The 23,927-nt window shown below is 41.5% G+C and overlaps 1 protein-coding gene across 1 annotated transcript in view; it reads right to left on the bottom strand.

Annotated features, from left to right (window-relative positions):
* RBFOX1 (RNA binding fox-1 homolog 1) overlaps positions 1 to 23,927 on the bottom strand; it is a 1,463,629-nt gene that overhangs the window by 902,194 nt on the left and 537,508 nt on the right. The window contains exon 3 of the mRNA XM_077773235.1: positions 17,920 to 17,967. Coding sequence (XP_077629361.1) covers positions 17,920 to 17,967 — 48 coding nt within the window. The remainder of the gene's footprint in view (positions 1 to 17,919; positions 17,968 to 23,927) is intronic.

Raw genomic sequence — 23,927 nt, 5'->3', positions numbered from 1 at the left:
TTTTTTTTTTTTTTTTTTTTTTTTTTTTTTTTACTTTAAGAGGCTGTGAAAACATTATGTGTTCAGTAGAAACTGTGTTTCAGATTTTGAATATGGAGTTTTTTCCTGGGCTAGTGATCTGTGGTTTAATCCTCTTTCGGGAAGCTGGTCAGAGGCAGGAGCCTCAGTTCCCAGTCAGCCACGTGACCACAAGGGTGAACAACATGTACACTATTAACCACTGTTTTTCACTTTCAATGCAGTGTTCAATCAACTATATGAAACAGTCAATGCTTCATTATAAAATACGCTTTGTCTTAGATGATTTTGTCCAACTGTAGGCTAATGTCTATGTTCAGAGAATGTTTATGGTATCCTAGCTAAGCTGATGTTTGGTAGGTTGAGAGTATTCCCTGCATTTTTTACCTAGAATATTTTCAATGTATGACAGGTTTCTTGGGATGTAAGTCAAGGAAGATGTGTATATTAAATGATAAATTCATACACTGCCCAGAATGAATTCATCTGGAAATGCGGAATGCAAGGAACACTTGGAAACACTCTATAAACCACTAGATCCATCATGCTTCCTTGATAAACTACATAACGAGCCTTATCAAATATTCATAGTCAGAGATGAAGTTTGCAAGCTTAAAGTGGGGGAGATGTTGGCACTTCCTGAAATCAATTTGTTAGAGCCTCTGTTACAAGATCCATAGAGCTTAAAGGAGTCCCTATATCAGTTTAGTGTACTTTTTGTCTGAGAGGTATGCTTTCCCAAAAGCACATCATTAAAGGGAAATTGAGTATACAAACCAGTTATCAAAAGGAAACTCTTTTGTTATTGGAAAGTCTCTAAAGAGATCTCTCAGATCCTCGGTTTCTCTTTCAGAAGACAAGACTTGGTTACACCTGTGCTGCTCGAATCACACGAAGCACCTGAAATGAGGCCAGCCCAAAGTAAGATGTGAAACGCACACCAGCTATTTAAAGACATAGTACCAAAAAAAAAAAGGATATAAAATATCTCCTAAATAATTTCATACTGATTACATGTTGAAATGATAATGTCACATATAGGTTAAATGAGGTATATTATTAAACTTAATTTCATCTTTTCTTACCTTTTAATTGTGACTACTAGAAAATTGTTAGCATTATACATGTGGCTTTCATTCTACTTCTCCTGGGTTAGTGCAGGCTTGGATGCTCACTATGGTTCCTTACTGATGAGTCAGTCTAGAGACATTTAAAAATTATTCCCTAAAATCGCATAACAGACTATAAAACTAACTAACCCCTTTACTTGTGTGAGGTAAAAGTTGCTGGTAGATATTTAAAAAGCCTTACCATCTCTGTTCAGTCTTCCTCTAAATTAATAACCTTTATAATGATGTTAGGAGATAAATAGCTCACTGTCTTCAAAGTTAGAAAAGAAGAGGAAAAAAAAGAGTTTATGGCTCATATGTCTGTGGATAAAGTGATCCAACTTTGGAACAGTCCAAACTTGTTCCCTAATCAAAGATACACTTTTAATGAGATTTTATCTTTGATTGAAAATGTAAGGCTATAATGAACCACTGGGTCATTACTCTGCTGCTAGGCTTAATTTTTATTTAATTCTAGCTCCCTGGTGTTTTTCATATGGGGCTCTTAATTTATGCAAGATGTTTAAAACTTTCTCTTTTGGATCTTCTGATGTAGGTAGCCTTTTGGGGCAAAAAGTCCATTTGAACTTAAAGGTACAAAATAAAGACATCTAGTCTCCACAGAAACAGGTCACACACATCTGTGTCCCTCCATCACTGACATGGCTATTCTCATTCTCTGTCCGGGGATGTACACAGGCTGCTTATGTGAATATACGAATCTCATCTCCTCAACTGACCATGAACTTCTGTCCTTGTATTCACTCAAAGCCTCTTCTCCACCAGAGGCACTCTGTTGGATGAGCAACACATAACACCCCTGTCTGCTGAGTAGGTCAACACTGCATTTCACACTTGCTTGTGTTTTATATATTTCTGAATGGTGAATATTTTGTGTTTTGTACAGGGATGTGCATAATTTCTGAGGGTCAGAGAGTGGATGGAAAAGAGATGGAGCAAAGGTGGGAAAAAGATTAGGTACGAGGGTGGAGACCAGAAAGCAATCAGCCAGGGAATTTTAGGGAATGGTGATCATCTGGAAGTTGTGCTCTGTGTGGTGTATGTAATTATGGCTTTTACCAAACCAATATCCATTCCACTCTGTACGAAGCACTATAGTTTTTCCTCTAGGAGGGAACTACCCCTCCCCCATTATGATTCCACATTGTTGGTGTTGGACTAGCATCATCTCCTTGAGGAAGTAATTACTCGGGAGGTAATCCTGCAGCTGCTAGTGCACCCACCCAGCCAAACCCAAGAAAAGTAGTTAAGCAGAGTTAAGAGATGGAGAAGGTTTCCTGAGGAATCATTTGAAAACCTGGATCTAGATGTACCTGGAGTCAATACATTAATTTTGAATTTCTGAGAAACTGTGTTTCGTTTTTCCTACTATTACCAGTGATTCATGTACAGAAATCAAATATAAAATGACTATTTACTTCTACCTAAAGCTACTTTAGCCTCCAGTCCTCAGATGAGTAGTAGCTACCATCTTTAACACTGAATGTGATTAATAACTATTAGATAGCTTCACTGACTCCAAATAATATCACACCTCTGACAGACTGCATGAGGAAACACATGACCAAGCAATTAAAAAGCACCTGTTCGATATTGATACTTGAAAGTAACCATCATTTCTATTTGGAAATCTCAGCAGTTTTAAAGACAACTTAGAAAGCAGGAAGATAGTAAAAATGTTAAGTGACACATAATGATTTTATGAATTTTTCAAATTATTGGGATAGGCTGATAAACAAAGGGCTCCAACTTCTTTGGAAGAGTGGTCCTTGACTGGTATCCATGAGCAAGGTGAAACAGGAAAGTGAAGTCATTTCTTTGATGATTCTACCAAAATGGACATCTAATAAAATACATACACACACCCCCAAGTTAAGAGTTGAAATAGAACAGATTTATATAGACAGTTAGGTTCTGGGACTCCTTGGTGGCTCAGTTGGTTAAGTGTCCAACTCTTGATATCAGCTCAGGTCTTGATCTCAGGGTCATGAGTTTAAGCACCACATTTGCTCCATGCTGGGTATGGAGCCTACTTGAAAATAAATTTGAAAACTAAAAATAAAGGGAAAGTTAGGTTTCAAGAACATCAGTAACTGCTTTAGCTTCATGTTTAACCAAAGGTGTCAACTCAGACCTGGTAGAGCAACTTCTACCCAATAGGTTGGAGGCAACAGCTAAGAATGCTTGATCTCAGGATATGGCAGGCTTCTCTCTGCGATCGTCCCATCCATTGTTTTCCATGTTGCTGCTAATCTCCAAGGGTTCCATTTCAGTAAACATGAAGCTTGTACATTTGGAAAACTTTACCTGCTTGAATCAGCAATGTTGCTAAATAGATTTTGTTGGGTATTGGATAACAATCCTGTAAACTCTACTTCCACTTTTCAAGAAACAAAAAGAAAAAAAAAAATGAGGGCTTCTTTCAAGGACCATCTCAGCAGCAGGACAGTTATTTATTTCATATGTTTGGGTCCTTGGCAACGTTTCACTTGAGATACTTCTTATAAACTATCGTGTCTTGTTTAGAAATTCTTTTTACCTGTGAAATTCTAATTCTCAATGAGAAAACAAATTGTTTATCATGATTTCCATTGTTATGGCTTTTAGTAGTGTTACGACTATTAACACCATGCATTCAATAGTTACTATGTGCCAGGAACTGGCAACTGAAATACATTATGAACAAGGTGCAAAACAACTTTTAGAGTTAGGTGGTACCATTGTCATCTCTTTGCAGAAGAGGAATCTGAGATGTAGAAAGGTTATGTAAATGACCAAACTCAGCCCTAAACTTAGAGCTGCACATCTTCTAATGGAACTCCGTTCCTTCCATTATGACCATAGTGTGTTCTCCAGAGAAAGAGAACCAATAGAAGACATATGAATATATACATATATACATACATATATACGGAGAGAGAAAGAGAGAGAGATTCATTGATTTAATGCGTGGAATTGATTCATGTGGTCATGGAGGCTGAAAACGCCCATTACCCACCATCTGCAAGCTGGAGATCCACTGAAGCTGGTAGCTAATTCAGTCTGAAGTCCTGAGAACTAGGGGAGCCAATGGTATAAATCCCAGTCTGAGGGCAGGATAAGATGAAATGACTTATCCCAGGTCAGTGAGGCTCGGTGGGTGGGGGTGGTGGCAGGCAGGATGGGGGGAGGGGAAGACCAAATTACTCCTTCCTCTCACTTCTGTTTTATTCAAACCCTCAATAGATTAGATGAGGCTCACCTAGTTCGAGGAGGGTGATTTAATTTACTAAGTCCACTGATTCCAATGTTAATCTCATTTGGAAACACCGTCACAGACACACCCAGAAACCACAATTAACCTGGGCATCCCATGGCCAATCAAGTTGACACTTAAAACTAGCCATTGCATAAAGAAGATGTGACACACACACACACACACACACACACACACACACACACGACAATGGAGTATTACTCTGCAATCAAAAAAAAAATGAAATTTTGCCATTTGCAACTACATGGATAGAACTAGAGGATATTATGTTAAGCGAAATTAGTCGGAGAAAGACAAATATCATAGGACTTCATTCATATGAGGACTTTAAGATACAAAACAGATGAACACAATGGAAGGGAAACAAAAATGATATAAAAACAGGGAGGGGGACAAAACATAAGAGACTCTTAAATATAGAGAACAAACAGAGGGTTACTGGAGGGGTCGTTGGAGGGGGAATGGGCTAAATGGGCTAGAGACATAAGGAATCTACTCCTGAAATTATTGTTGCACTATATGCTAACTAACTTGGAGGTAATTTACAAAATAAATTATTAAAAAAATTTACCATTACAATGTTTTGTAATTCTCAAGTCATTAATTAACGAAACGTTTGAACATGAAAAACATAAATATTTCCCTTTTCTCCTGTGAATTTTATACTTGATCATATTCAGAAACTCATGGTATCTTAGGGGATATGATTTGTTCAACATGACATCAATTATTATTCGTGGACCTCTGACACCAGCCTATTAATCACTTTTAACAGCTACATTATACTCCATCATGTTCTGTACTCAATATTAATAAGCCACTCCCTTAAGGTTGGGCAACTGTAGTAATTCACAGGAATATGATTGGGTCAAAGGAGTAATTATCTGCATGGTTGATAGAAGGTATGGGTACTCTGGTTTCTAAACAAGTTCCACCAACTTGCAGGACAACTGGTTCAGAATTCAGGAGCCAGTTTCATGGCAATTTTGCTGGAATGGGAAAATATGTCAACATAGCCTATTTGGTAGGCAGAAATTAGTATGCCACACTAGCTTTAACTTGCCTTTTTGTATAGGTATCAAGGACAGGTGTTCGCCATGTGTTTGATTCTATGCATGATATCCTTTGTGTGAATTTTTTGGTATCTCCTTAGTGATCACTCTCAAGCTTTTATGTCTCCCCATGAAGACACTCCTATCATCAGGGCAAAATTAATATTTGTCATTTATGCATTGATGAATTGGGTCAAACAAAAACTCAATTTGAAGAGATCAAATTAAAAATTGTATTTTTTCCTTAATGCAAGGTAGGGTACTATTTTGAGGGGATGCTAAAGATACATTTTAAAGTTCCATTACTCCTTTGACTTGATTCTCTGTATATCATAGGAATCAGCTATTTAACTGGATCAAGTGCCCAGGAAAAGCTATCAGCCTCCCTGCCTGAGTCATTCTGCTTGGCTGCCTCATGACCAGGATTTGCTTCCTAATGTATCCCTTAACCAAAAGCTGGAACATTTTGAACTTGAAATAGTTTATCTTCTTAACTGTCTTGGGGCACCTGAGTGGCTCAGTCGATTAAGTGTCTGACTTCAGCTCAGGTCATGATCTTGTGGTTTGTGAGTTCAAGCCCTACATCGAGCTCTGTGTGACAGCTCAGAGACTGGAGGCTTGCTTCAGATTCTGTGTCTCCCTCTCTCTCTGCCTCATCCCCACTTGCGCTCTTTCTCTCTTTCAAAAATAAATAAACGTTAATCAAAAATTTAAAGGATCTGTCCTCCAATCCACTGAGAAAACTTCCTGGTTAAAAAGACAATATGAAAAACCTTTGGCTGACCTGCATATTGTGATAGCTTTCAGTCTGCAATGACTATAGTAAAAGATAATGCATTTTTGATGACTTTAGTCAAAAATAAATTCTAGTCTAGGGGCACCTGGGTGGCTCAGTCGCTTAAGTGTCCGACTTCGGGTCAGGTCATGATCTTGCTGTTTGTGAGGTCAAGCCCCATGTAGGGCTCTGTGCTGACAGCTCAGAGCCTGGAGCCTGCTTCAGATTCTGTGTCTCCCTCTCTCTCTGACCCTCCCCTTTTCCTGCTCTGTCTGTTTCTCTCAAAAATAAATATACTTAAATATTTTATACTTTAATGAATTAAATGAATTTATTATAGGTTAAAAAAATGAATCCTAACCTATAATAGACCAAAAATAAGCCGATTACAGTGAAAAAAAAAAAAACCCTTGTAACACAAGTTCATGCATGCATGTACATGTGCATATGTGTGAATTGACGTGTGAGCATGTTTTCCCTACCTCACCTTTGGAATCTGTTGCTACTACATCAAGTTCCATCAAAAATTATTTCAGCACTCCAGCTGCTAAGATGGATGGTATAATCCCTGGGTTTTCTGACCTTGATCAACATGAAGAAAATTTCAGCTGAACTGTGCAAAAGTTCTCCGACAACATAAATCACATTTGGACAGGACAAGCTTTCTATCCAAAGCGTCGTAGTCACCCAATCATGTATCAAGAAGTGGCATAATAAAACACACCAACTGAAGAGGAAAAAAATTAATTAACACTCACTCTGCTCATCACAAAAGAAGCCGATGGGCATTTTTATTTTATTTGAGAAGAGATGACAGAACTCTCCTAGAAAACTAGCTGTGCACTTAATTGTTTCCTAAATGCATTTTAATTCAGAGTTCAAAGAAGTATCAGTAAAAATTATACAAAAAATAGACTTGCTTTTTAAAAGTAAAATAAATGACAAATGAAAGTAACAGCTATAATTAATGGTATTAAAATGTAAGCAAGTCAGCCCCAATTAATACATAATGCAAAGAGATGACAGATATCTTGTAGATAAATCACATTTTTAAAACTGAGTTTTCAAAAGCATAACCCTACCTGAGGCTGAAGTCAGGTAATTATCACCAGAAGTAATCAAAGAGAGAAAGCTTTTCAAGGGCCTAGGAAAGTGAAGCTATATGTGTCTGGTATAAGACTCATGTTTTAACTTATGTTTAAGCCATGTACCATCTATAAACCTACCACTGTCCTGATGGACTGCAAATCTATAACATAACAAGAAAAACAGGTGTTCAAAAGTAAAGACCAAATAGAGAATGCAACAGAAGCACTGAAATGTCTGTCTTCTTTTCATCTTTGGGCTTAAATGTAAAGTATTTAGGGTTTGTTTCACTTATCAATTGCCAGATTCCAGGCCAGGAACCACCTATTTCTGGCACACACACCATAATTTCCCCTCCTTCATCCTTGTCAGGCATCACTAATCAATCATGCACTCTTTCTGTAAAACCCAGGGCTCAGACTTCTCGTCAACATAGCACTTTGTACAGACACCATCAATCAATTTGAATTGACACCAGAGATTATATCTGTTTCCAATCACTGGCATACACTTGTAGGTAGGCTTTCTAACCCTCTCTGTGCATCCTCAACCAGATTCTTAAGTGCCTGCAGAATATACAAAACCTTAGATTGGTTAACTGGGGACTGGTATCTAGTTTTAGCTTTCTTATTTACTTTGCTATGTACTTAACTGGCCCAAGACCCAAAACTTCTCTCATCCTGCCAGAGAGCTAAGAAATTGACACCACAGTTAAAGAAGGAGAGGAGAAAAGCAAATGGAAGAATGTAATAGGAAAGCTTGCATTTCTTGAAGGCATATTCTCTGCCCAGCCAGGATGCTGAGTACCCTAAGTAAATTAGTTCACTGGGTCCCACACCTACCCCAGAAAGTATGTGCTCTATTTCTCTCCATTTTACATGAGATCATGACCATCTGAGAGGTTAAGTAACCAGAAAGTGGCCAAGCTGGGGTTCAAACCCAGGCCTTTGAGAATCTTGAGTTAAAGCTCTTAACCAGTCTGTTATGCCCATGATTCTTTAGACTAGCTTCCCAAAGCCAACATCAAGGCTGATGGGAGGGTGCTTCAGGCAAACTGCCTGATCTACCTCAGTAGCTTTTCACTGTGCTCTATGTGTTGTATCTTTGCCCCTGGTACTGCTGAGTGTGCCCAGCACCCCCTCATCATCTGTCGTTTGGGACTCTGGCCCATCAGAGGCTAATTTAACTCCAAACCACATCTATCTTAGAAGCTCTTCCAGTTTTTATGTGCCTTCCCCCACTCCCCAGCCCACCCCCACCTTCAAATTTTCCTAAAATAAATGAAAGAGGAAAGTATAACTAACATGTCATTTTCAAAGTTCAGTAAAAGAGAGCATCAGCTAACCTGCAGATAAAATATAAAAGGCAGGTACAGAGACCCATTCTGAAGTAAGGAACTCTTGTCTACAAAAATAACTCTCAGTCATGCAGAGAAGTAAAGCACTGACTGGAACATGAGCATTTGATCATCCCAAAAAGGAGACCCATTGAGGACCTCAAGATAATCCCTAAGGAGGAGTGGTTAAGAGGAAATTAAATGCAGAGATGCATTGCAGAATGACATTTAGCATTGACCCAAGGTATTTCTATTCCTTTGAGGGCTTTGTTATAATAATTCCCCAAATCAGATCAACTATTTATTTGTGTACCAGGCACTGAACATGTTGGTTGGTCAAGGTCCATTTATTTGTTTTCTCCTGTGTGGCACCCTTGACAGAAGTAGCAAAGTCAGTAGTTAAGAATATAAGGCAGATCACCTGGGTTAGAATCTACCCTATACTTACTATTTAACTGTTAGTTAAGTCCTCCTTCCCTCAGTTTTCTCATCTGCAAAATGAGTATAAATATTACACGTCATAAAGAATCTTTATAAGGATTCAATAATAGAATGTACATGAAGTACTAAAAACAGAGTGTAGTATATAGTAAGTGCTTAATGCATCCTAGGTCAATTATTCTCCATTTTCTCTTGTGGAAAAACAATCAGTCAAGGCTTCCTTTAGGGACTATACTCTGCCATACTCCATTTAGGTCATTCAGTTAGGACCCATCCAACTTCTGGTTGTGGATGAAAGCAGAGACTAGTGGAGTACTGCTTTCCATAACTGACTCAGGTTAAGCCAATGACTACTGCCCCTGCATTTGTACTGAAACCATTGGAAAGGAAGCTCTATCTTTCTACAGGTAGAATTTAAGACTGTAGCTAGTGGTCCCCATCTTTTCGACCACATTTGAATTTAAATACCACAATCCAGCTATACCAGAAGACAGCCCAGTTTTGCTGTTATTTGACCTAACAGCTGTATTTTCTTTTTATTCTTTAAGCTGGTACAAATTTGTATACTCTTGTGCGGCTGAAGATGTCAAATACAGCCCACAAGAACAGTATATGGTGTGTATTATCTATCCCCATTTTATAGATGGTATGACTGTGGATCAGAAAGCTAATGTGGCTTTCTCAAGATCTTGTAACTAATAACTAAGGGCAGAACAAGGATTCAAATCCAGATCTGCTTCTCAAACTCTCTTCCACCAAATTACATTGTTTTTTTGAAATAAATTATGTACAAGTGAAGAAAAATGTCAAATATTTTTTGGTAGCAACCAACTTGGGGGAGAGGGAGTCCTCTCCAGAGTTGATCTCCATCCCTTGTCTGAGGTTCTGGACACATAATTCCAAATCCTGGCATTTATTATTTCTACTTTTGGCTAATCTCCAAGGCTAAGTAGAAATAATGTTGAGTCTGGCTGTCGGTGGGCTACATGCACAGCTGTCCGTGGAAATGGAATGCCCCATTTCCAAACAGGAAAGAGAGTAGGATAAGATGGGGTCTGTTGTGATGTACACACCAAATCTCATGAACATCTCAACAGAGCAAAGGCAAATCTGTAAATGTTGGTTGTTTTGCCGATGCTAGATGGTAGCATTCTTTGGTTGGATATGGTGGCAGCAAGAATACACTGCTGCACCAAACACAGCCATAGCACAGGCTGGGTAGTGGCTGTGAACTCATCTGGAAGGAGAGACTTGCTTGACATAAATGATGGCTGATAATGTGAGGAAGATTCAGGGTCTTGAGGAATTTGCATGAGATGAAGAATGTAACACCCATAGAAAAGGTAAGCAACCCAGACAAAGCTTTGCTGGTATTAGATGACCCCACTCTACTCTTTGGACAGAGATAGTGGGACCAGAGGTAACCTGCTGGAGGTCTTGGGGGTCAAGCATAAGCTGTGAGCAAGTGGACAACATCGGCAATGGGACAGTATTATTTCACACCATCAAATCACATTCCATGTAAAATAGATTTCATTCTGTGACACAGAGCAAAGCACTCACTCATGCTTGCAAGGCCGTAGGTGGCTTGGCCCTTGCCCACTCCCCAGCCTCATCTCAAGCCACATACCTCCGTTCATTCCAGAGTCTTGCCACCTTTCTTCCTCCAGACTTCCATCGTTGTACGCCACTCAGGAGTCTCTCCCATCTCCCTGCTTTCAATTGTAACTCAACTACCATTCCTCAGGGATGCTTTAATTTCCATGTCCACTGCTTTGGGGAATCTTGGAGTATCTCCCCATTTAACGCATATACATAATCAGCCTTAAACAAAGAACATTCAGAGCAGAAAAGAAATCCAATCCCCACACATATCCTGAGACTCACCAAAGGGCGCTCACTGCAGTCTTTGCCCTTGTCCTCCTTGAGTATCTCATTTCAGTCTTTAATGAGGAACCCGTCCATGAATGCTTCCCATTCCAGGAGAGGCCCTCCTAGCAAGGAACACACCTTTCGCTCTTTGTTCTGCCTGTCAGAGCCCAGAGGACTACTCCACTCCCATCCCCACAGCAAGAGAACAGTACAATAGAAAACCAACCGTGATGACTGTTTGGCACTCATTTTCAACCTCACTAGCATCTAAGCCTTTGAAATCCATGAGATTCATTTCTTGTCCATGTTGATCAACTCTTTCACTTCTCATGGCAGCCAGCTAGACGCAAGTACTCAAGGTGGGCAGCTTCTGACATGTCCCTGCATGGAGCTGTCCAGGACCCAGAGTCGCCAAACCACAAAGGATAGGTCTGACGAACTCTCCCCAAATCCAGACCTTCCTCTCCATCTCCTGTGTGGCTCTAGCTCAGTCTCATGCCCTCTCATCTACATTCCAGCCTGGACTCCCGATTCCATCCTGGTCCCCAGCCAGTCCCCCTTGCAGGGTCTGAAACTTCCCAAATGCAAACCCAAATCTCTCTCCTGATTGCAAACCCAGTCAGTGCCTGAAAACAGTTTCTTAAAATCCAGTTATTTGCAATCCATATACACAAGTTTTCATCATCCGATTTTCATTAAATCAACTCAAGTTGTTTTATTCTTAATGAATATGTTAAAATTATAAAAGACAAAAGCAGAATTATTTATTTATTTAAAGCATTAGCAGGGGAGAGGTGCAGAGGAAGACAGAGAGAATCTGAAGCAGGATCCACCCCCAGCTTGGAGCCTGATGTGGGATTCAATCCCAGGACCCTGGGATTGTGACCTGAGCCAACATCAAAAGTCATATGCTCAACCAACTGAGCCACCCAGGTGCCCCTTAAGTAAATTTCTTAAAAGAAAATTGTATATTGAAATGAATGGAAAGAACAGTATCCTTTGTCATATACATAATGCAAGCCTAATTCAAAAGTAACACAATTTGACGGAACTACAGCTAGATATTAGAATTGCCCGTCAAGCATTCTGGGTCTCCTGGTTAGAGGGATAGATTAGCTTATGTCTGAGACCATGGGGTTTGTTATGAGCAAAACAAAACACCAACCAAATTACGTCTCCTTGATGCAATCCCAAGGTCTGAAAAATAACTCCAATCCTTCTTCACTAAGTGAGTTGATGCCATGCCCATGAGCCACTTGGAGGTATTTCATTTATCATCTGAAATCTGAGTCCCACATCTAGCAATGCTGGCCCATGGGAAAATGTGGTCTTCTTCCACCACCCCTCTTTAGAAAGAGGACATCTGGCTGGTAACCCAGCACCAGTATTTCTGAGTACTGGCTGACCTCACCTTGCTCGAGGCAAAGGCTTCATCTTCACTGCATCCCTGCACTTAACCATGGCCAGCCACCGGCCCCATCTCTGTGCTCTGTCCCCACTCCTTGTTTCTTCAGCACTTCCTCTTTGGCAAGTTAGTCACACAAACCCTCAAGTACCTCTTTGATTCCATACACCTCTGGCCTCCTGCCCTCCCTTACTCTCCCCTTCCACTGGGAGGGCAGATTGATGCAAAGCCCTGATCCATAGGTAAGGCAAACAATACCCTTATTAATCTTCTACTCCCTCACTGCTCCAGCCACTATCAGACATGCACACTAGACCTGGACCTACCTGAAACATACCACATTCTTTGACACCTCTGTCTTTGCCTGCTCTGTTCCCTCTGCCAGGAGGGCCTTCAACAGACAGCACCTCTGGAATTATGCATGTCAGAGCTCTTCCTAATCCACTGAGATGTAGCTTGCAAGTCTCAAGCCTTCTAAGTCTCTTGAATCTTTCCTGCATATGTGTTTTACTTGGCTTGCATAGTATTTTAAAAATCAGGAGTCTTCCATTAAAATCCATATTTCCAGACTGGCTTAGAAAATGGCAACACTAAACATATATTCCACATGGCAACGGGTAGCTATATCGTAGCCCCTGTATATGGGGCCACTGCTGTGGAGTTCGCTGCTGTTCCCATGGCTTCATGTTATGCCACAACAGGATTCCTGCCTGGATCCGGCAGATGGCTGAGTTTATTTCTTGACTTAGGCCAAGCATCTTTTCTTCTGTAAAATATCTCCCAAGTCGACTAGATCCCACTGGTTGTCCCTTTAGGTGAGCCACCAGAACACTTTCTGGGGATGTGTCTTTTTTTCAAAGAGATTTAATTATAAATGACATGTGATGCCTGTTGGTGTGGCCATTAGCAAAACAAAAACAAACGTAGATACAGTTGACTATGTTCTTATTTTGTGCCAGGAATTCTATACACTGCCTTATGGTATTATCAACTCCTCAAACCAAATTTTCAAGTGAATTTTATCATCATCAACTCACAGGCAGACAAATGGACACTGACACAAGATAAGATAGCTTCTCAAGGTCACAGAGCTGCTAAGTAGAATGGGCATTAAACCCAGGACTTCCAGGCTCCAAAACCTACGGTTTTCACTACCATACATTTATTCCCGTGTTTTGAGCACAGGATTTCTAATCCTTGCATACACCCTGGTGGGAATACAAAAGCTAGAACCGAACCACGTCTATTGGAAAAAGAAGCCAGAACTACACTCCTGGTACTGTTTTCTCTTGTCCTCGAGACCAGAATTAGTCCTGGCATCCACACCACCAGGTGCCACTGGCTCAGCGGAGGGTCAGGGCTGACAAGGCTATGCTAAGTCTCTACGGCAAGTCTCTACAAGCCTTTGACAAATGGGCTAAAACGTGAGGGTTGAAAGGTTGGCCCGAACTGAAAGCCAGATTATGCTGTTGGCAGTGGATGAAGATACCAGTCTGGGCACAAATGTACCTGTTGGAAAGGGCACGTCTCCGACAAATTTAATCCTTGTGTTTGTGTACGTATGGCATTCTAGCGTTAGAGATTCTAGCCTTGGCAGTAAGAATCTCTGAGTTCAAATATTGGCCTCTGTAGTCAATTGACCTTGGTCAAGCCGCTTAAGCTATTTTGGTTTTTTTAACCTGTGTAAGGAGGGTAATGTTGGTCCCTCCCACACAAGGTACAGGAAGTAGCAGAGGCACTTAGGAGTCCTAATCCAGGGTAAGTATCATAAAAGGGAAAAGTCAGAAGGCTCAGGGTTAAGCCTGGCAGACGGCATCTACTATGAATCCCCATCACAGCTCCAACTGGATCCAATCTGAAAGTCGCCCTAACTTTGAAAACAATTCAAACTCCTTCGATGCAACTTCATAGCAGATCTGAAACTGTTTAGCTGCACCAGGCCAGGCGATAAGTGAGGAGAAGAAGGCCTGTCTGTGTTTATAGCCTTTGACAAATGGGCTCTCATCTCCTCCTGACAGATTCTCCCCCCGGCTGATCCATCCACCTCTTCTGCCGTCACCTGAATCACGGTCTTCATAATAGTACTGAAATTCAGATGGATTTCGCACCACAAATAAAAATGAATTTCAACGCCTCAGCGCCCCCACCAGAAACATGGGTACTGTAAATGTCAAATGCACGTGGTTTTGCAAGCCCCTATGGCCGCTCTGATGGGTTACCTTACATCACCTTTGCTAAATCTGCATTAGCTCTGTGGCATTCACCTGTGAGAGGAAACAGTCTGAGCTCTGCTTCCCACTTAAGGGTGAAAAATGCTCCAAGCCCTTAAGATCGACCTACCACAGCCCTCTGGGTGATTCTAAGAAATGGCCAGAAAGCCAGCTACATGCAGGTCTCTTCACAGGGACTCTGCTAATCGGTGGGCTTGGATGCAGAAGAGAAATGTAAAACAGGAGGCACACCCCAATACACACCATGAATCTCTCCATACACAACCGGGCAAGGCTCTCCTTGCCAAAGTCTGCCGATGGAACATATACATGTGGGATAGAGAAAAAGACACATAGGAGAGGAAAACGATTCTCTCGCCGGGTCAACAGTCTTGGATGGCACCAGACTGTGTGCAGACCTGAAAAGCGATGGTATTGTTCTTCATCAGGATGAGGGCTCTCTCCAACTCTTGCAAGTTACCGTTTATCTCCCATCGTTATATCTGGTCTGGGATTCAATCAATTCAAAGATGATTCACCTCAAGGTGAACATCCCCACTGAATGGGATGGGGTGTGAAACTGGAGGTGGCAGGAGGGAGAGGCTCTATTAGACTCTACAGCAAACTTGAGATCTTGTTCTCTAAAATTCTTCTATCCAGAAGGTACTTAACTGTACACAAATGTGCAGGTATAAGCACGTGGATATGTCCACGGATGTAGTATATACTGAAGAGGGGCAGACAGGAAGGAAAAGTGAAATGAAGATGAAAAAAAATCAGTTTTCTTGATGCATCGAGTCCTACCGGCATCATGTTAAGCTTTCTTAACTAAAGGAAATGGAGCTTTAAAGAAATCACTGCTGGTTTGCCTCCAGAGCACTCAGCGTTTCGTGAAAACCCACACGGGCCAAGGGGCTGCATCTTCAGAGGCAGGCTGACTTATTATTTTGGCACCTCTGTCATCTCTTGTCACTTCAATTCCACTTTATCAAATTACTGATTTTGCCAGAAGCGTTTGGATTAAATGGAGAGGGGCGCGCGCACACATGCAGGAGCGAATGTCATCGCTTCAATGGTGAAATTTCATAATTATACGTCAGGGTGACAGAAGTACAAGAGTGCATTCGAGAGACTGGATGAAGATCACTCCAGAGGCTGCGGCCGCTGCCTCCCTGCGTGCCCTCGCGCCACACAGCGGCATGCAGGGGTGGGACACACTCTTCCGCAGAGTGCGGGCCACTGCCCCTCCGGGATGACTAGGGTTGACTTTTCCATTGGGAGGCAAGACCCTGATGTACGGAGCCTCTTCCAACACCTCACCCCCACTCCCAACCGCCCATCAGGAGACTCAGAGAATCTATCGCCCGAATGTAAGAATCCCCCAAAAATAAAGCAGAAAAGAATTCGGAGAGGAAGAAAAGTTTTCCTTTCCAACAGAAGGAATAAAAAGTCCTTAGAAAAGAAGACGATCAAAATGGAAGGAGGCATTACAACTACTGCTTTGCCAGGAGTCATCCCCAATTAACCGCAGCAAAAGGGGTGTGGTTAGCGCATGTATCGTCAGTTATGAGCGCTCCTGTTTGGAGAACAACAGGTGAACTTGTTAAGAGACGAGCCTTTATTTGAAGTGCCTGACTCAACCCCACAGGCTAAGACAAAGCATAGAAATGTGTGGTGTGTGGGTGTGTCCGTGCACATGTGAGTGACTGTTTTTTGAAAACGTTTGAAGCCATGTACAGAATGATCACATATGACTTTTCCCCCCCAGTAAGCACCCCAAGACTTGGGAGATCCTTATCACCATGCTGTATGGAGCAGCGGCAGTGTGGCTACGTGAAATGGAGCTATCTACGTGTCCGGCTTTCACTGCCTAGAGAGGATCCTGGCTGCTCATTTTTCTTGCTGGTGCTGGAACGGAACAACATCAGGTCTCCTCGTATCTTTCAAAAACTACTGGCAAAGAAGGTACCAAAACAACAACAACAACAACAACGAAAACCTCAACAGAAACACGCTTGTGAATTCCACAGAAGTCCAAGGCAACTAGAAGCAACCTGAACGTAGGAGGCAGGGCAGGGCACATGTTTTCACTGTGATGTGGGCAGAGTGGCTGGGGCAGATCACCGATGGTACGACTGGTAGGAAGAGACGAAGAAGGATTGTAGGCACATATTCAGCCTATGTTCCATTTGTCCAACTCACAAAACACGCACCTACAAGGAGGCCGGCATGCAAACACACAGGGCAGGCAAATACGAGTGGAAATGCCTTTTTCTGCCAGGGGGATGACCCAGACCTGGGAAGGAGCTGAGGATCACGCAGACAGAATCTCAGCTACCTTATCATGATTCCTTTCAACACAAAGGGATTAAGGTTCCTTAAAATAATGCACCCCAATTGCCTTTTATTGAAAAGCAAACTGCGTTTTGAGGAGTGCTCAACCACCTTATTCATCAGCAGATGACTGAGCTATCACCCAATCAGGGCTGAAAACCTCTGCTTGACATAATAACTGTGTGTGACAATAATGGTACAGTTGCAGAGAGAAACATCTTTCAAAATTGTGGAATGATGTCAAAAGTAGCTGGGAGATACGTACCCTCAATTCACTTATTTGACCTCTGTGGATCCAAGGCGTTAAAGGCAAAATTTGATCTGCTTGGATGCGCTTTACTAGGGAAACGTCTATGAACTCTTGTCAATAAGGACAGACCACGGAGAACAATTGTCTAACAGCTGTTTTTCCTGAGGGGATCCACACCAAGCATAACAGGAAGATAAATGGGGGGCTGGGGGACTCTGAAAACGTAGGAAATGGCCTCCCCTCCCTGACCCCCCCAATCATCTCGCATAAATAGATTTATGGCATAGGAAGTCGCTGTTCGTGTAAAGATACCATGATGGAAACTGAGGCAGGCTCTCTTTCAATGTGTATAAACCAAATATAGGGACACACCTTGGAAATCTCAATATTTTATATTCTATCTTAGATGTAATATTATAGAGTAATCATAAATGATGTTCAACAACAATGTAAAACGAGTTAAGGATAAATGAGCTCTTTTCCTGAAGAGAAGCATATGACTAAAATAAAAATTGGCACCAAGTTTTTTTACACTTAATTACGTCATGCACTCTTCATTGAAGCCATTAGAGAGAACACAGATTGCAAATTAAAAACAAAGAAATCTTTTAAAGTATGACTGTCTTTAAGTGTCTAATATCAGTATATGAATCACCTTTGCAAACCACTGCCCAGCCTTTAAACACCTGGGTTTAAATCATAGAGTTCTTGTTTTTGGGGGGAGGAACCAAAAAGATGAAAAGTACTGACTTACCTTTCTGTCCTCTATTTCCACACAGGTATTGCAGTCAGTTTTGATATCCTGAGAGTAAGAGAAAAGAAGGAGAAAGAACAGAAGTCAGACTTATGGTCAGGGAACATTCAGCAGTGTCGTTGAAATGCCCTTTAAAATAATAAAAAACTCATGCTCCTAATGGTTGTTTCTCGAGCCATTGCTCTTTATAGCCCTTTTAAGAAGTATATGCCCTGATGTTTGCATAAGAGACATATGGATGTCATAACTAAGCTTTATTACATGCAGATGTGGGGTGAAGGCAAAAGCTATGGATCAGAGGCCACAACAAAGAAAAGCTGATGGCTAATAAAATAATATGCACCCCCCCCCGACACCTTTCTTCACATCAGCAGAAACTGCCCTCAATTGGACTTAATAATCTCTCTCTCTCATCCATATTTAGGATAGTCCAATCTACCTTCCTTCAACACCAAACTATCATCATCTTTTTTTTTTTTTTTATCTTTTGTCTGTCCACCTATCCACCCCATCTGCCATCCATCCATCATCTATCCAACCATTTATCCATGCATCCGTGGTTGTATCCATCCATCCATCTTTATTGTACATATACTTTTTTATGTACTTTTTCATGTTGCTCTGGAATGTAAAGGTGAAAAAAAAAATATGGCTACTACTCTCAAGGAATTCACCAGTTAGAAAAAATGGCTATCTCTCTCTCACACATGTGCGCTCTCTCTCTCTCTGTCTTTCACACACACACACACACACACACACACACAATATTCATTTACTAATGCCTTCAGAAGATTTGCATTCAGCACCTATTGCTTGCCAAGCCTTGTGATAGGAAAGGAAGACTCAATAACATACAAAACACATGGAAAGTCCTGCCCCGGAGAGGCTTATATTCTGCTAGAAGAGAAAGGCAATAAAAAAAGAAACATTAATAAAATGTATTTTATAAGATGATGTGTACTATGAAGAAAAATAAAGCATGGAAAAAGGAGTGGAAATGTGAGGATGGGGGAATAAAATTTTAAATTTAAAGAGAAGTGGTAGGACTGTTCAGGTCGCTCAGTAGGTTGAGCATCTGAATTTGGCTCCAGGTGGGACCTCACGATTCATGACATTGAGCCCCATGTCAGGCTCTGCACTGACATCCTAGAGCCAGCTTGGGATTCTGCCTCCCTCTCTCTCTGCCCTTCCTCAGCTCACACTCTTTCTTTCTCCCCCAAAAAATAAACATTAAAAATAATTTTTAAAGAGAAGTGGAAACTGAGCAAAGGCTTGAAGGAACTTAGTTGATGAGCCAGTCCCTGGGGAAAGAGCATCTCAGGCAAGGGAAAAGCAAGTGCAAAGTATCGGACAGAGTTAAGCAACAGGAAGGAGGAAGGAGGATTAGGGGAAGGAGGGAAGAAAATTAGGAAAATAGTGGGAATGAGATCAGAGGAGGACACTGGCTTTTTATTCTGAAAGCAGTGAGGAACCATTCAAGTTTGTTTCATCTTGTGGCAAAATACACATTAACACTTACTATTTTGACTGTTCTGAAGTGTATGGTTTAGTGGCATGAAGTGCTTTCACATTGTTATGCAAACCCCCTCATCTGTAGAACTTCATCCTCAAACTGAAACTCTGCCCCCAGTGAACACTGACTCCCCACTCCTCCCTCCCCAGCACCTGGTGGCAGCAGTGCTACTTTCTGTCTCTGTGGGTGTGACTACTCCAAGTACCTCACTGTGTCAGTCTACCAGACCCGCCACAACAAAAGACCACAGATTGAGTGGCTTAAACAAAAGAAATCGATTTTTTCCCCACAATTCCAGAGGTCAGAAGTCCAGAATCAAGGTGCTGTCGGGGTTGGTTTCTGGTAAGAGCTCTCTTCTAGGCTTGTAGATGGCCACACCTCACAGTGCCCTCATGTGGCCTCCTCTATATGCAAGGAGAAGATCTCTGGAATCCCTTTCTCTTCTTAGAAGGACACCAGTCCTATCAAACAAGGGCCCTACGAGCTTTTAAATCTCCATTATCTTTCTAAAGGCCCTATATCTAAAAACAGTCACATTGGCAGTTAGAGCTTCAACATACGAATTTGGGGGTAGGGTACAATTCAGCATACAACACTCATATTAGAGGGATCATATAGTATCTGTGCTTTTGTGTCTGGCTTCTTTCATTTAGCATGTCTTCACCTAAGGCTCAGCCATATATTAGCAGATGTCAGAATTTCATTCCTCTTTAAGGATGAATAATATCCCATTGTACGTACATATTACATTTTGTTGATCCAATCATCCATGGATGGATGTTTCTACCTTCTGTCTATGATGAATAATGAACAATGGTGTTCAAGTCCTTGTTTTCAATTCTTTTGCATCTGTACTCAGAGGTGGAATTGCTAAAATACAGGTTAATTCTATGTTTAATTTTTTTAAGGAACTGTTAAACTGTTTTTCACAGTAGCTACACCATTTTACATTCCCACCAGCAGTCCACAAGGGTTCCAATTTCTCTATGTCCTGGCTGGCACTTGTCATTACTCAGAGGTTTTGAAGAGAGAAGAGACATGATCTGACTTCTGTTTTAACAGAATAGACAACTGAGAAACAAGAGTATAAGGGGAGACCAGTTTGGGGTTTAGGGGTGGCTGTAGGAGACTGTGTGTAAGATGATGGTGGCTGGGAAGGGTGATGGCAGGGGAGGTACAAGAAATGGACAGAATCTGGATGGAATAAACAAGTGTCTTAAAGGAATGCAGGTAGATTATAAGGCAAAGATATAGGCCATGAACCATTCCAAGGTTTTTGGCTTGACCATTCTAGAATGGAGATGGGAGGAGGGGCTCTAGGTGGCAGGACAGTGTAGGGGTCTGCAAACACTAATGGCCTGGGGGTAAGTTAAGTCTATAGAAATGTTTATTCTCTCACCTGGAAGTAGTTGGGTCTATTCTGCTGATGCTGGTAGGAGAGGGTTGATTAAGTGGAAGGCCATCACCATGGTGATTTATTAAACACAACAAATTCTAGGTCTGTGTGAATCAGGAGTGGAACAAAAGGAGACCATATCATAAGGTGAAGGTTGTTTTTTCGTTGTTGCTCTTGTTGTTTTTTGTCATTTTGTGGGGGTTTTTTGTTTTTTGTTTGCTTTTTTATTTAACAGACTGCTTTAATGTCAGTAAAATGGGACTGAAACAGTGAGCAATGACTGAATGCCTCCTTGGTGCCAGGAACTGGACAGGTGTTCTTCACACTTGTCTCTAAGCTCCCCACAACCAAGCAAGGTTGGCATTTTTAGTTTTACTATTTAAATATTGATGTGAGTGATTAGGTAACTCATCCTAGGTCACACAACGATGGAGCATAAATCTACACCTGGAAATGGCTCCTACGCTAGGCACTTTCCACTCCTTTCACATAATCTTATTTTGTTTTAGTCATGGTGGTTGGTCAGTTTGGATATTTCAGGCCCCATGTCTTGTTATTTTCCTTTCTTTTTTAAAAATGTATTTTCCTGAGAGAGAGGGAGAGTGCATGAGCATGAATACTCCCCAGAACCTGACCTTGCTGGCTCCCTGATTTTGGACTTCCAGCTTCCAGGACTGTAAGAAGATACTTTTCTCTTGTTTTAAGACTGAGAGTCTGTGGTATTTTGTTACGGCAGCCCAAGCAGACTAAGACAAGGAGATTCCCAGATAATCTGCAAGGCTGAGTCCTAGGACTTGGAGTCATGGTTTTCTCACCACACCCTTGATTTGATGGCTGAGGCCTCTGCTTGACCTTGAACCCTTACTCGTACTAAGAACTCTCTTGGAACTTGTCCAGTAAGACGCATAGAGGTTAACTTAGTATGGGAGTGATAAAATTCATGAATTATTTTTGAACCCAGGAGATGCCATCTAGAAACCAGGCAAGATAAAGCAGTTCCTAGTCTATTTTATGCTGTTCTGACTGGGGGAAGTATGTATTCCTTTCTTTCCTCCAGTGAAAATACGTTGAGAGTGCAAGGAAGAGTCCATATCCAGTTCTGATTTGCCCACAATGAAGTGGCAGGTGTTAATCAATGAAATAACGAAATCAATAAGCCAAAGGCAAGTTTTTGTTTTTAATCTGCCACCAAGGACCCATGCAAGCACAGAAAAAAGCCATCTGGCAGAATCAGAGCTCTTGCCATTTCCCTAAGATTATTCAATTTATTCTTGTCAGGATTAATTTACTAAACCCATGCTGGATTTTTTATTTAGATGATATTGTTGGTTTGTCATCCGCTGCAGATCTACACGGGAGGCACCACAGGGGACTGCGCTTGCTTCTGAACAATGTTGGACTCAAATTGGAAAAATGTCACTTTGGCGGGAACAAATTATTGTTTAGATCGTTCCTCGTAGAACTGGTGTCTCCGGATTGGCTCTGACCTGACCTTTTCTGAACCAGAGTAGTCGAGCAAGTACTTCAGCCCCAGTTGATGACTTCACTTGGAAAACAGCTCAACTACTTAAGTGTTAAGTATGAATTTGGAGCGTGTACTCATCACCAAGCAATCAATTTCCCTACAGAAGTCAGCTGTTCTCCTTTCTGTAGCTGGAAAACTGCAAATGGTGACTTAATCACTAGCAACAGATGCGATTTCTACAGGCTATAGAATCACACTGTTTGGGTTCATATAACTGGAGTCTACACCACACTTGTTGTGGGCTGGGGCCTTAGATTCCCCATCTGTAAGATAAGCATACTAACAGTCACCTCATTTATTGGGAGGCATACCTAATACATGCAAGAGTCTTAGCAATTATCAAGTCTTGGATAAGTGCTAGCTATCATTGATGGCACCCTCCAAGTGTCTTTGTGAGACCTGGTTCTGAGTAGAGCACTGAGAACTTAAAAACAGTTCTATTTTTAAAGTTTGGTCCTTCTTCCAAGTCTTCTGAGTTCTTCTGGCTTTTAGACATCAAAGCACTTGTATATCTGTTCTTTTCAGAAGCTGTTCTCTCTCCCCAGAGAGACTTCTTTTCTTCTGCATTTTGTGTGTTAGTTGTTTCTGATGATTTTTGTAGGTCAGTGTTATTTAGGCCCACAATGCAGATAACCATCATCCTGGATCGGGTACTAGCATCATTTACAGCTGTGAAATACCCCAAAATTAAAAGTCCCTGTGAACAAGTGGGGAGAAATGTCTGCCAGTGAGATTCTAAAGGCCTCTGAGGAATTAGAATCTGGCAGTCTATAGTGGGTGGAATACACACTCTCAAAAGATATGTCCATGTTCCAAACGCTGGAATCTGTGAATGTGACCTTCTTTGGAAATACGATCTTTGCAGATAAAATTAAGGATTTTGGAACGAGATCATCTTGGATTATCTTCATGGGCCCTAAATTAAATGACAAGTGTCCTTTTAAGAGATAGAGAAGAGGGGCGCCTGGGTGGCTTAGTCGGTTGAGCATCCGACTTTCGCTTGGGTCATGATCTCACGGTTCGTGGGTTCGAGCCCCGNCCCAAAAAAAAAAAAAAAAAAAAAAGAGAGAAGAGATGTCCATGTGAAGGCAGAGACTGGTGTGGCCGAGCCATCAGCCAAGGAGTTTCTGGAGCAACCAAAGGCTGGCAGAGGCAAGGGAAAGACTCACTCACAGAGGGTCTGATAGGCGGTAACCCCGCCGACAGAAGATGAAACCATCCACCTCCAGCATCCTTAAAGATTTAAGGGTCAAAATTATTCAGAGGGGAACGACCTGGGGGAAAAAAAGGCAGAAGGAAATGACAAATAAAATTAAATTTCTTAATTACCTACAGCCCATTGACAAATACTTGAGGCTGACAGAGTAGAACATTTCTCCAGGAACTCCCTACTGTCTTAATGCTTATGCTTTGCAAGAGGGAAAAACAACCTTAGCTCAACAATAGATAGGCCATTAGTTTCCTGTGAGCCTTCTTCAGTATATGAAAATCCCTTTAGATACTTGCCCTTCATTTTACCTCCCCCAACTCCTAAGTATATAACCAGTCTGTCCTCACAATCTTGCGGAAGCTCT

The sequence above is a fragment of the Crocuta crocuta genome, unplaced genomic scaffold, assembly GCF_008692635.1.
Source record: "Crocuta crocuta isolate KB4526 unplaced genomic scaffold, BGI_CrCroc_1.0 scaffold16, whole genome shotgun sequence".
NCBI classification, from domain to species: Eukaryota; Metazoa; Chordata; class Mammalia; order Carnivora; family Hyaenidae; genus Crocuta; species Crocuta crocuta.
The sequence above is the reverse complement of the archived record's forward strand: the minus strand, read 5'-3'. Positions and strand labels throughout refer to the sequence as shown.